This window comes from Leuciscus leuciscus, assembly GCF_965113295.1.
Source record: "Leuciscus leuciscus genome assembly, chromosome: 15".
Taxonomy (NCBI): domain Eukaryota; kingdom Metazoa; phylum Chordata; class Actinopteri; order Cypriniformes; family Leuciscidae; genus Leuciscus; species Leuciscus leuciscus.
In genome coordinates, this window is record NC_138739.1 from 36,462,382 (window position 1) to 36,475,286 (window position 12,905).

The 12,905-nt window shown below is 38.3% G+C and overlaps 2 protein-coding genes and 1 long non-coding RNA gene across 3 annotated transcripts; 1 reads left to right on the plus strand and 2 right to left on the minus strand.

Moving 5' to 3' along the window:
• Positions 1-342: 342 nt before the first annotated feature.
• On the minus strand, positions 343-6,196 carry lsm3 (LSM3 homolog, U6 small nuclear RNA and mRNA degradation associated). The gene is made up of 4 exons (XM_082138381.1): positions 6,060-6,196; positions 5,735-5,845; positions 4,139-4,234; positions 343-629 (listed from the first exon to the last, which is right to left on the minus strand). Exons 1-4 carry the CDS (start codon positions 6,078-6,080, stop codon positions 549-551), a joined length of 309 nt encoding a protein of 102 aa, XP_081994507.1. The 5' UTR covers positions 6,081-6,196; the 3' UTR covers positions 343-548.
• Positions 6,197-7,014: 818 nt separating this feature from the next.
• Positions 7,015-8,982, plus strand: LOC309475560. Its single transcript, XR_014197724.1, has 2 exons — positions 7,015-7,156; positions 7,596-8,982. It is a non-coding gene; the product is annotated as an uncharacterized lncRNA (long non-coding RNA).
• On the minus strand, positions 8,673-11,652 carry LOC309475558 (uncharacterized protein). The gene is made up of 5 exons (XM_082138380.1): positions 10,763-11,652; positions 10,317-10,643; positions 10,090-10,218; positions 9,912-10,012; positions 8,673-9,205 (listed from the first exon to the last, which is right to left on the minus strand). Exons 1-5 carry the CDS (start codon positions 10,806-10,808, stop codon positions 9,095-9,097), a joined length of 714 nt encoding a protein of 237 aa, XP_081994506.1. The 5' UTR covers positions 10,809-11,652; the 3' UTR covers positions 8,673-9,094.
• Positions 11,653-12,905: the final 1,253 nt, after the last annotated feature.

Consider the following 12,905-nt stretch of genomic DNA (forward strand, 5'->3'; position numbering starts at 1 on the left):
GAAAGAATGTAAAAGTTTTATGAGCAATTTACTCGTAGAACTGCAATACTTCCGTGAGAGAACGCAAAACCATTGATATAATTTTTCCTTCAATCTCCATTTTTTTTTCACAACACCATGTCTTGTTAGGGGCTCTGCAAATTCTAAATTAAATATAAACAAATCCCAAAACAATTCTCATAACAGGGCTCCTCCACCTTATGACCAATGGTTTATAAATGATGTGCTTATTGTGCATAATATTAGGCCAACACAGCAGATGTTTGGTAGAAAGTTTTCAGCATGACAAATCATAACATGAACTTTATTACATTAGTGAAAACAGCAGTCATTTGAAAAAAATCCAACTTCAAGAACTTTAATGACAGTCAAAAAAAACATATATGGCGCAAATGAATTGCCAATGCGGGTTTCCAAACATAAAAGGAAAGGTCGACTTGAAAAATAAACAGATTTACAACTCTGCGGTTCCAAATGAAAACGTCATCCACTTAAAAAATCCACTTGAAGAATTTAGAGTCCAAAACTTAATTCTGTCGGGAAGTTATTTATCCGACCCTGAGCGGCGGCGCCACTAACACGACTCCATCGCCTCGGACAAACAGCATGGGGATGTTCCGCTTCGTTGACTGCAAAACAAACGGGTTATGCATGTCAACACAATGATAGATGGCTTCAATTAATTTAAAGAAAAGAGAAAATTCATTGGCTCACGGCTGAAAACTTGTTGCCTCGCTGCCTTATCAGGCAATGACTTTATAAGCAGCGTTTGGACATGAAGGTTCGAAACCTCAAAAACTGATTTCAGACAGACTTCTGAGGCAGCGTTATGTAAGGGATAATGTAGAGTGAGGCCGTTGTTATAGCAAATACAATCAGCCTGAAGGGGTTGTATTCGCGACAAGCGTGCTGCACAAGCCCTGAAAAGTGAAGCCAAAACGTCTCGATCGCCCCCCGGTGACTGGTCCTAGTATAGGTCATAAGCCCCGCCTCCCTGTGTTATTCAACGGGACGTGAGACCAACTAAATTAAATTACACTTCAAATATCTTTTTTCCAAAGGTGGTTTCTTTCATTTGCTGTCGTTTTCATCATGCTGATGTAAGTTCAAGTGTCTGTTTCAAAAATAAGTTGGTTTTTAGTTAGTTACGTGATGCGGTGGTGTAACGTCATGATTGACAGCTGTGATTGACAGGTTCTCTGAGCGAAGTAGTCACTGAAGCACCAACGGACATTTTTTCGGGATCTTTGGAGGACTGAGGAGATTGTGTTTACTTTATTTTAACAAGCCTCTTGTCGTACTCCAATACATTTTTTAAAAAGTGTGCAGAATCCACTCTCCCTGAGTGCATTCTGCGAGAGTGAGGGTGGAGCGTTGATTTCGCGGCTTTACTTCCTGCTCACTACTGTGCAGGTCTGGTTCCGAAATCGCTACTGCGCAGACTCAAGTTCCAATATGTCAGCGCCATATCGGGACTCTAGCGGCTTCAGTTCTCATCAATGGAAGAGAGCGAAGGGGCGTCGTCCATCTTTTTTTACAGTCTATGATTCGCGATAACAACCACCTCACTCTACATTATCCTGCTTATTACCTGGCTACCTACCAAATAAATCAATAATTTGACACAAAATGTTGATTTAAAAACGATTGTATTGCTTCCGCTAAAGAGAATAGTCCATTCCGTCTCTACGGTTAGAATCCTGCGTCCATAGCAACACTCTGTTTTTCATGGCAACGGTGGGTTATACTTCGCAGCGGCAGTTATCAAGAAATAACAGACCGCATTCTACATTAGAATTCAACCAAGCCATGTAATAAAGTTTATTATACCATGGTCTAGGTGAATACTCGATTCTGATTGGCTGCAGGGTGTCCATTAAAAAGTGATAGAGGACACCTAGTAAAGGAGTTCTGGTGAAACTGACTGTTTTCCATTCGAAATTAATAAATAAATGCGCTGGCTACATCAGCTGTGAGTAACCATAGCAACAGGCAGTCAAAGTATCTAAACGGACTATAAATCGAGCGGACTATAAATATCTCCAGTTGCTAAATAAACCGTCAGGCGTAACCAGGGAAACCAAGTTATTGTTTGTAAAAACTTTAGATTTCGATTGTAAAACTAATTAAAATATAAACTAATGTTTTAAAAATGTGTTATTTGGCAAGTGACCATGGTATAAGCGGGTTAATGCCCTCCGAGGCATCCATTGTCAGGTATTAAAGGGATAGTTCACTCAAAAATGAAAATTGTGTCATCACTTACTCAACCTCGTGTTGTTTTAAACCTGTATGGGTTTCTCTGTTCTGTTGAACACAAAAGAAGATATTTTGAAGAATGTCGGTAACCAAACAGTTGATGGACCCCATTGACTTCCATAGTATTTTTTTTTTTCCCACTATGGAAGTCAATGGGGTCCAGCAACTGTTTGGTTACCGACATTCTTCAAAATATCTTCTTTTGTGTTCAACAGAACAGAGAAACCCATACAGGTTTAAAACAACACGAGGTTGAGTAAGTGATGACACAATTTTCATTTTTGAGTGAACTATCCCTTTAATGGACTTCGGGGGGGGGGGGGGGGGTGGGGGGGGGGGGGGGGGGCGCAACCGTCCTCCGCTGCGAGTCGGACGGTTCACGCCTCGCCGTCGTCCATTAATACCTGACAATGGACACCTCGTCGGGCATTAACCCTTACTTAATGATCCACAGCAAAACAGAGCTAGCTTTGGTGAGAACTAATTGAATATTTAATTACTACAATAGTCATTTTTTGCTAGAAATTACTTCAGAAGTGAAAACCGTTGCTCAAAAACGTACATTTACACACAAACTGACGACCAGCCGCAACTTTCAGACGACATATTTATATTTTTAGATGTCACAGAATGGTAAGCACAGGATTGTGGGATATCAAAGGCAGGATAGGATCAAAGGCAGTGAAGGATACATCTGTGCTGCCTTCAAAACTCGATCAGATGAAGGGATCTCAGGAGACAGGGAGTGAAACTAACATTGGATTTGGATGTGCCTTGATGCCTTCCTACCTTTGAATGCCATCTCTGAAGGCGGCATTGTTAAAGGACCAGTTCGTTATTTTACACTTAAAGCCCTGTTTTCAGATCGTTTCTGATGAAATAGAACGGTTAAGAAATTGAAAAGTTGAAATTTGGACACATTTTCGCCCGAGAATTTTCGGTTTCTGTGGGAGCACCCCCCCACCTCCACAATGGCTGCATAGGTGCACTGGAACAATCCTTCCTAAAACGCATTAAACTTTCGTTTACAAAGACGTGAAACTCTCCGAGTGGTCAGGGGTGTTCACTGATATGCTCACACAAAAATCGCTGCAAAAGATGCTTTCCAACAGGTGTTTTACCATTCGTTGTAAAACTGTGGACCTATTTTTCCAAACGCCTCACACCCGTACATTCTTCCGTTGAGAGCTTGAATAATAGACACTCCAGCCCGGCGGCGGAGTAATACCGTACCTCACAGCACATCCAATACAAGTCAATGGAGTTGGACAAAAACTACGATAAAACCTGTTGGAAAGCATCTTTTGCAGCGATTTTTGTGTGAGCATATCAGTGAACACCCCTGACCACTCGGTGAGTTTCACGTCTTTGTAAACGAAAGTTTAATGCGTTTTAGGAAGGATTTTTCCAGTGCACCTATGCAACCATTATGGAGGTGGGGGGGTGCTCCCACAGAAACCAAAAATTCTCGGGGCGAAAATGTGTCCAAATTTCAATCTTAACCGTTCTATTTCATCAGAAACGATCTGAAAACAGGGCTTTAAGTGTAAAATACCGAACTTGTCCTTTAAGCTTTCATACGCAGCCCGTGTGATGACGAGAGGATTTTATTTGTCAATATTTTTCAATATTAAAGATTAGGAGTGTCCCAATCCTACATCAAGATTGGCGTTAATATTTTACTCATTTTCCTAGTTGCTGCTATTACATTGATTTATATTTGCTGTACTTTCTGTTTATCACCAATATAAGGTTTATTATAATTTACTTATGCATTCTGATGCAACGGACTGAAGCAAAACCCTTTAGGATTCTTCACTGACATTCAATTTGTATAATTAAACAGAACATAAACATGGAGGAAAGCAGCAGCCGTTACCTTATAAATCTCCTCATACGTCTCCTCGTCGATCTCCACAGTCGTCACCGTCTCTTCAACATCGCCGAGGATCATGTTTAAGTGCTGGTCATAGGCCTAATGTAAAATATTATAAATGTTTGATATCACATAATAATGCACAATTAAACAATTTCTAATTTTGGTGATGCAAAACATTGGCATTGATGTTTCAAATCATTTTTGTACAGCATGGTGTATAAATACTATACACACACAGACACAATGCATTATATAATACGATATCATATAGGTAGTTCGTTGTCTATATCGTGTTGAGCTTGAACTTTGAGCCAGTGTTGTTTAATAACGTTAATAAAGTTAAAACAGTTTCGTTTATCATTGTGTTGTTGTGCATTGTCGAAATACACTGGTATTAAAATGAAGGAAAACTGCACATAAGTAGCCTACCGACTGACTGACAGTGTTGCCAGATTGGGCGGGTTCCCGCCCAATTGGGCGGTTTTGAGTTTGATTGTGCGGGTAAAAAGGGTTTGGGCGGGTGGACAAAATTTGGGCTGGTTTGGGGTCAGTTCGGCGGTTTTCAAACATCTACATTTTAAAGTCTAATTGGTTAAAAAACGAAACTGAAGTGTGCATGTAGTCCATAAAATCAGTCATCATGACATTACTGTACACACACGCCCATGCAGAGTCAGCTGGCGTTGGTGTTGACATCACCGACGAGCACGCACTTTTAGCCAATCAGCGATCAGCAGGCAGATGCGAATGAGCGCGATAAGTTGTAGCTGTATATTCCGTATATTCAAGTGATCGCTAATGCCAAAGTGATATAGCCTACTAAACAGTAAGTTGTATCTGCACAGTAAAGAGTGAGATAGTGAGCAACTCTAAAAACGTACATGTGGTGGGAGATATCGATGGTGACTAACTCTGAGAGGGGAGAGCACAGTTGAATGACTTGAAATGAAATCAAATATGGGACGACTCCTGTCCATGGTCACGTGCACACTAGCCTAGTTACCAGACATCGGCAACTTTTACACCGTCCAGACTGCACTATACTCGACCCTGACAGCTGCTGAAAAAGGTTTGAATCGATGAATCCGTTTTTACTGCTAAATTCTGCGTTATGTTCTGCAATGTGTACTTCCGAGGGTTAAAGTCATCGGTTCATTTCTTGATTGCCGTTTTGACAGTGTCCATCTGGACATTTTTGTAATATTGTCTCCTTGCGTTTTGATCTGTTTTCCTGGAAAAAAATAATTATTTTTTATTTTATTTTATCATTGTTATTTTGTTTTAAGGAGATACAAATTGTGCTTATCAACCTTGAATGACATGGTAATGAAATTATATCATATTATTTTGGCAGTAAAATTTTGGCCGGTTTTTTCTTGTAGTGGGCGGGTTTTGGTGAGCTTTTGGGCTGGAAATCACTGTCCCAATCTGGCAACACTGCTGACTGACTGAATTAATGAATGACTGAATGAATGTGTGTGTGTGTGTGTGTGTGTGTGTGTGTGTGTGTGTGTGTGTGTGTGTGTGTGTGTGTGTGTGTGTGTGTGTGTGTGTGTGTGTGTGTGTGTGTGTGTGTGTGTGTGTGTGTGTTCTCACGTGCAGTCTGCCGCGCAGCTCTCTGTCGTTCCTCATCTTCACGTAGATTCTCTCATCCAGACTCAACCGGATCAGATCCAGAGGCTCTTCTACAGTGTTGGTGGTTTGTTGCTGCAAATTAAGTTCCATTAATATATATATATATATAGGCTTTATTATTGTAATGGATAACCATATGAGCAACCGTCTGTGAGACCTGCTGAATATAAACTGCCTCGACGTACTCGTGTGTTCAGAGAGACATGAATGAAAACACCAGATGTGTGTCAGCTCCGCTATTATCAAACAATAAAAACATTCTTGTAAATGCAACAAAATATCATACCTGCTCAGCGTCGTCCGCCATCTTTCAAAGTTACCCACACTGCTTTTCGTTTGTCTCCCAAAATCATTGGGCGGCAAATGTACGTGTTTCCTGTTAAACCGACGCGTTCCTCCAGAGGGCGCGTGAAGGCCCAGGAAACCGAATCCGCCTTTGAGACGCATTCAAATCTTACAACAGTTTGTGTCTTATGTGAGAAGTGTGAACAAAACCTACTATAACCATTTAAATGTATTCGTTCTAACTACTGGTAGCTGACATATAAACGAACATTTGCTCAACCAATCTCTCTAAAAACACTTTTTAAAAACACGTGCCCGGTAACCACATACGTCTGTGATTGGTCCATTCCCACTAGCGTTGAGAAAAGTATCAGGTAACACACAGTAACGCTGTTTACCGTTACATGAGCTCTGGTAATTTCAGAGAAAAGTTTAAATAGATGGATTATTTACAATCTAAATATTAAGTGGATCTTCTACCCATGCACTGCATGGTTTAGTTTAAGCCATTCTCACGAAAGATATTGTGCTCTTGTAATGTCCACATGATGGAGGCAGGAGACATGTTTCAACCTTCATTGGTGGTATAAATTCTTGAGGCTTGTAATTACTAATTAAGCAATCAAATGTTTTATAAACAAATCGAGTAACTTACATTTCAGACAAAAATTAGCCGCTTATATACTTCTATAGCCTATTATATAGGCTTGGTCAATTGAGGGGACATTCAAGCTTAATGAAAAAAAAAACCTTTCCTTAATGTAGGCTACTATAAACAGTATTTAAAGACCAAATTCAGTAAACACCTTATTAATAAACCATACAATGTAGGTCTAAAGAAAAGCAGATGAGCCCATGAACGCAATGCATTTAATTATAGCCTAAATGTTTTCCTCAACATTAAGCCATGCTAAGCGTTTTATAATGTCCCAAATTGGGGTGATGACTAGGTCTGTGTGTGTGTGTGTGTAAACTGGTTAAAAATAGGCTAACGCTACCTTCACTTGCTATCGGAAGTTTCATACTTCCCACTTCTGAAGTCATGTTACAATTTTGCCTAAAAATGTTCGCGCCCAATTGTTTTAACAAGGAAACTAAGTTAGGGTGACCATATTCCAGGTCATGTCCGGCCGGGATTTCGAGATGGCCCAAAATATCCGCGATTCGGCTTTTGCTTTCTCTTCGCCATTCATTTTGTTTACATGTACACCTTTTGATTCAGTAGTACTGAATTAATTCCGATTGGTTAATCTGAATGTAGTGTTTACATGAACGCTTAACAAGTGATCGGTTGATGTGCGTGTAAGCATTGCTAAGAAAATTCCTGTGTTTTCGTCTCGATCGGGATCCGTGTGAATCAGAATGCATGACCTGCAAAGCTAGCACGTATGTGTCAGTGTCAAATAACGTAATAAATGTAAACATAATGAATGGTGACTGTAGAAAGCAAAAGCCGAATCCCAGGCATTTTGGGCGATCTCGAAATCCTGGCCAGATATGTCCTGGTTAAACAGGACGTATGGTCACCCTAACTAAGTAGGCTATTAACGATAATTCCAATAGCACATGAAAGCAGCATAGCCTACATGTGAATATATAGCCTAGCCTACATGTGAATAAATAGCCTAGCCTACATGTAGCCTAAAGCCCCTTTCTCTCAATGCACAAAACATTTTAAACAATTTAACACACAGGCCTACTCTTTTTCTTTTTTAAGAAATCAATGAGAACATCAAATCTTGGTTTACTTTTGAAGTAGGCCTAGGTGAGACTTTGTGGTTTTTTTCTTGTGAGGCGCAAGACCAGTGGAACATTTTACAAGAGCATTGAATAAAACATTGCAGGCCTATACTCACATGAGGTAAACTACTTTAGAGGCGCTAAAGCCATGGGTGAGTGCAGTTAGTGACCAAACTGCAAAAAAAGTTCTGAGGTTGTTTACCAAGTGTTTTTTATTCATTCAAAAAGATGATTGTAACACAAAGATGATTGTAACATAACCATAACACGCAGCTTACTAATCATAAATAATGCATATGGTCCTCTTTGATTTCAAAGTACAAATAAGTAAGTTCAACATTTTTGTCATGTCGTTCCAAACACAAAATGAGATTTTAGCATATCTGCTATGTTTTTATACAATAAAAGTGATGTGTAATTTATACAGTCAAGCTCTATAAGGGCATGAAATCACAAATAAAGTAGCCTATAAACTGTTCTCCTCAAGTAAATCTAACGTGTGGGCTATATTCATAGTCTTCTGAAGCCGTACAGTATCTTTCTGTGATGAACAGACTGAATTAGAAGTTCCCCTATTGCTCTCAAATCTAACGCTTGAGAACCGTCGATGTGTTTAAGGTCATTCATTTGAGTTTGGAACGACATTTCGACATTTTAATTCAGAAGTAAACCATGAGTAGGCTATACATACAGTTTGTTTTGTAACAGCTTTATTGAACAAATACAACAACGTGTATGTTGTGTGTATGTGCTTTGTGTGCTAACATCCCCCCACACACAAACGGTATATTACCATATATTATGAAACGGAAATAGTCAAACTGGCTGCTCATTATTCCACTCATTACAAGACTACTAACCAAATAAATGCATATTGAAGTGAAATGAGTTTATTAAGTGAGTATGGATTCCAGAGTAGAAAGATATCAAACTAGCAACGGAAATCAGTCGGACATTATACAAATCTGAACACTGAATATCCCTCAAGACAATTAGCAAGTTATCACAAATAAGCATATCAAACAAAACATTTCTAATGCAAACTGTGCATTTTGAGGTTCAAATATGACAAAATGACAAGTAATTACTAATTATTACAGATATTGTTATCTATATTACATCCAAGATGAGCAAGTATTAAACATAACTTACAATTCACTTTAATGTTCTTATTCTAAATGAAACAGTCCCTTGCACAACCCTTGGGGGTCAAAAATAGCGAGCTAAAGATTAAAGAGATCTGCAATATGTGATACTTTTTCACATACAGTGAGAATGAAAGGAAACTAAATGGTGTCAGATTTGATGATGTGTACTTGATTCTGGCAGCTCTAGAAGCGCATATGTGCTGTTTATTTGTCTGGGCTGAAACCTTTTACATGGTGTGGGAAAAACGGCCGTAGCGTACTGAAAAAAAGAAGAAAAAAAAAAGAAAAGAAAAATACATTTAATCTCAGTGCAGATGTGTTACAGTTTTCTGTAACACGTGATACAAACAATTCTGAACTGCCAGAATGAATAGTAGCTTTAACTATTAAAAATAAAGATTCTTTATCGGCATTGATGGGTCTATAAAGAATCTTTAACATTCATGGAATCTTTCCAGTCCGTAAAAGGTTCTTAAAAGTGGGAAAAGGTTCTTTAGATTATCATAATGTTCTTCATACACTACAAAAACATAATTCTTTTAAAAACTGTACACTGAAAGGTTATTTGGGAAAACCAAAATGGTTCTTCTATGGCATTGCTGTGAAGACCTTTACTTTTAAGATTGTACAACTGGCACTTGTGAAAGGTGCATATTAGAATCCATAAAGGGATACGCTTGAAAACATATAAAGATGTGGTAACACAGGAATAGCCCACCCAGCAAATAAATCAAATGAAATTAAATTAACTGTTTTGGCCATACTGTAAAACCTGGGTCCAGTGTTGTTTTGGACCCCATTGACTTTCATTGTATACAAAAACAGTTCTTCTCCAAAAATGTCTTCTTTTGTGTTTAACAGAATGAATAAATAAATACAGGTTTGGAATGGCATGAACTATACTTTTAAAAGGTGCACATTAGTATCTTAACTCATTTTGATTGCATTGATCATAGCTGTTTTACCTGCACTTGACTTGAGTCTTGTGGTTGATCAGGATCCATAACTTGAGGTGGTTGTAGGTTTGTATCTTGAGATTGTTTCAAGTTGTCTCTGGTTACTAGTCCTTAAAGAGATAGTCAGATTAAACATTAAGTCTTCCCATCTTTACAGACAGAACAACACAATCCTCAAAGAGCTCACCTATGATCACGATGATCAGAACTGCATTGAACAGAGCAGATATGAGGCTAATAGTCTGCCAATGTGTCTGATTCTTCTCAGTGTTCTCCACCGCTGTATGATTCTGGATCTCTGGAGTTGGAGTTGGTACTGTGTAATCATTGAAGGGGTTTAATATTAATATTTAAAATCTTTTTGCCTAACAATGATTAAATGTTAAGCTTGATGATCACTGAATGTTCACTCACCAGTGATGTGTAGTCTGGTGCCGTTGCTGTATTTTGGATGAGCTTCTTTGGTCACACAGTAATAAAGTCCTAAATCATCAATAGTGACATTATTTATGAACAGGTGATGCTTACTTTGCACTGAATATTTCTGCCTAAAAGCTTGACTGTAGTAAAAGAGAGCTGACGTTGTGGAAGAGAGTAATATGTCAACCGGAGAATCTGGAAGTTTCAGTAAAAACCAATAAACCTCATTTACATCAAAATCACATTTTATAGTCACATTTTGACCCAAATCTGTTAGTTGATCGGTTAAAGTCTCCGCAGCTTCACACCATATGAGCAGATCTGTGGAACAAAAACACACATACACGTTTAACATGATTGTGTCATTAAAACATACGTAAATCATGGCATTAGTTGATACACAGCAGATAGCCTACAACATATTAATGAAGTAAACTCACACAGATGAAGCTGCATGATCTTCATGATGGTAAAGCACTTCAACATGATGCAGTGTAGATTTATGCTGTGTTTGAGAGGAAACTTTACCCCAGAGCTTTCTATGGGGAAATTTCAGCCACATCTAGAGGAAGTTGTAGTCATGCTTGCACTGACCACATTTTGTAGATTATTCCACTGTGCATTTACTAAACTTTACACTATTCGTATATATTTGCAATCAAATAAGCTTTCCGAGTGCAATTAACTATTTTATTGTTGTATGTTAGTTATATTAATCGTTCTCAACAGGTTTGACTTCAGAACCCAGATTTTACATTAGATATCTACAGTGGCAACCCAACACAGCCAGTTTATTGTATACAAAAGTAAATAAAATCAAACTTTGAAATTTGTTAATATGAATGCATAGATCCACAAATATGCTAAATTAAGTAATTTTATAATAAATAATAAAGTAAAACTGGATTTTTTGGTTGGTTTCTAAGTGTTTCATGAATGTTGGTGGTTTATTGCTCTCTGCAGCCTCTAGCTCATTGTGGTCAACACAAACCTTGTTTATTCTCATTGCAGGTGAATATGTAGGTCTTTTTTTAAAACTTACTTTGTATAAAGTTCATGGGTTTCAAACGATCAGTTGTTCACACCCGCGATTCTTTAAGAGAACTAAGATTGCTCTCTTTTTAAAGGAGACACTCAGAAGATTACTGTTGAAGTGAAATCACTTTGTAGTGTAAACTTTGTAGTGTAAGTGTAAAAAAGTTATAGAAGATTACATTTACTGTGAAGTAAATGTACTGCACTGAACATTTGTATTATTATTTTTTTTACAAAATAATTTGGTATAAAATCAAATCCATATTTCTAACCAAGTTGTGTTCCAAATTAAACTAACATTTCTGTCACAATATCACTTCTATCACAAAACAGTGGCCAATTATGGAACCTTGAGTCTCAGACCTTTCCAACAATATGAGTTTTGTCAAGATTAGAAAAACGTTTGATTATAAAATTGTGCAGTAAATATGTTAGTAAAATGTGAAACATGACACCGCGCACTAGGGGGAGGAGGTTTTAAAATACAGTTTCCACAGTAACGCAATGTCCAATTTCAAAATTATTTTAATAGTATTAACTTTTAACGTTTAAGCTTCCAAATGATACCTAATTTAGGATAATAACTAAAATATGTGAAAGTGGAAATGGGCAAGTGTAAACACTCTGATGCTTTATGCGTTAAGGCTATAACTTAGTGTGGCAGGATAAAGTTAGTTTATTGGTTTATTAGAGGGTGGGTAGAAGACCAATGAGGTGGTAGCACCTTTAGTATTTAAGGACCTTTATTTTGACGTCTGTTTACGTGTCTTGCTGATTCCAGGCTGCACAGTGTGTGATGTGTGTTGATACAATTGCCTTGCAGTCTGATTTGGGGTGAATTTAAGTGGGTTTGGACGACCTCTCGAGTGCGCCCGGCCTGCCTTGTTCCTGTGAAGCCTGGCCCTGGAAAAGTATTTTTCTATGGTGTGAGTTTTTAGTGATGTTCATGATGTTTTATTAAAATAAAGTATGTTTTGAATCGTTACCCCTGTCTCACTGGTTTATATCTTTGCCCTCAGTGGGTAATACTTACCTGTGTGTCCTTCTTTGGAGTATTTCCCTGGCCCTCCACCAGGGTGGCGTAGTCGGGTATAAATTAAAGTGTGATTCTAAATTTCTTGCACATAATATTGCCACATTATAATACAACTTAGATTTTATACCTTAGAAATGTTGAAGACCCCTGGTTAACACTGTAAATAAGTTATTAATAATGGCCTCCAGAGGGTGATGAAGCTTTGATAAGAAAAACTTGCATTTGCAACCATTTGCTCTCGTTTAGTTAAAGGAACACGCCAACTTGTTGGGACTTTAGCTTATTCACCGTATCCCCCAGAGTTAGATACATACTGGGAACTACACTTGTTACTTGGGTGGAGTGATTTGCTCGCAGCACCTGAGAAGCCCCGTGGTGAGGAGCAGAGAGTTCCTCAGAGTTGGAGTAAATCACTCCGCAGAAGTAGCAGTGCTTTGCCTTCTGAGAATATAGTTCCCAGTATGTATACAGCTAGAAGATGGCTGTGTCTCATGTGACCTTGTTATTCGTAC

Coding starts and splice junctions, on each gene's coding strand:
- LOC309475558 (XM_082138380.1), bottom strand. CDS start 10,808: ATGTTGAAGTGCTTTACCATCATGAAGATCATGCAGCTTCATCTGT. Junction 10,219..10,316: donor CACCAGACTACACATCACTG/GTGAGTGAACAT, acceptor ATGATTACACAG/TACCAACTCCAACTCCAGAG. Junction 10,013..10,089: donor TCTGATCATCGTGATCATAG/GTGAGCTCTTTG, acceptor TATCTCTTTAAG/GACTAGTAACCAGAGACAAC.
- lsm3 (XM_082138381.1), bottom strand. CDS start 6,080: ATGGCGGACGACGCTGAGCAG. Junction 4,235..5,734: donor AGCTGCGCGGCAGACTGCAC/GTGAGAACACAC, acceptor ATTTTACATTAG/GCCTATGACCAGCACTTAAA. Junction 630..4,138: donor CGTATGAGGAGATTTATAAG/GTAACGGCTGCT, acceptor TTTGTTTTGCAG/TCAACGAAGCGGAACATCCC.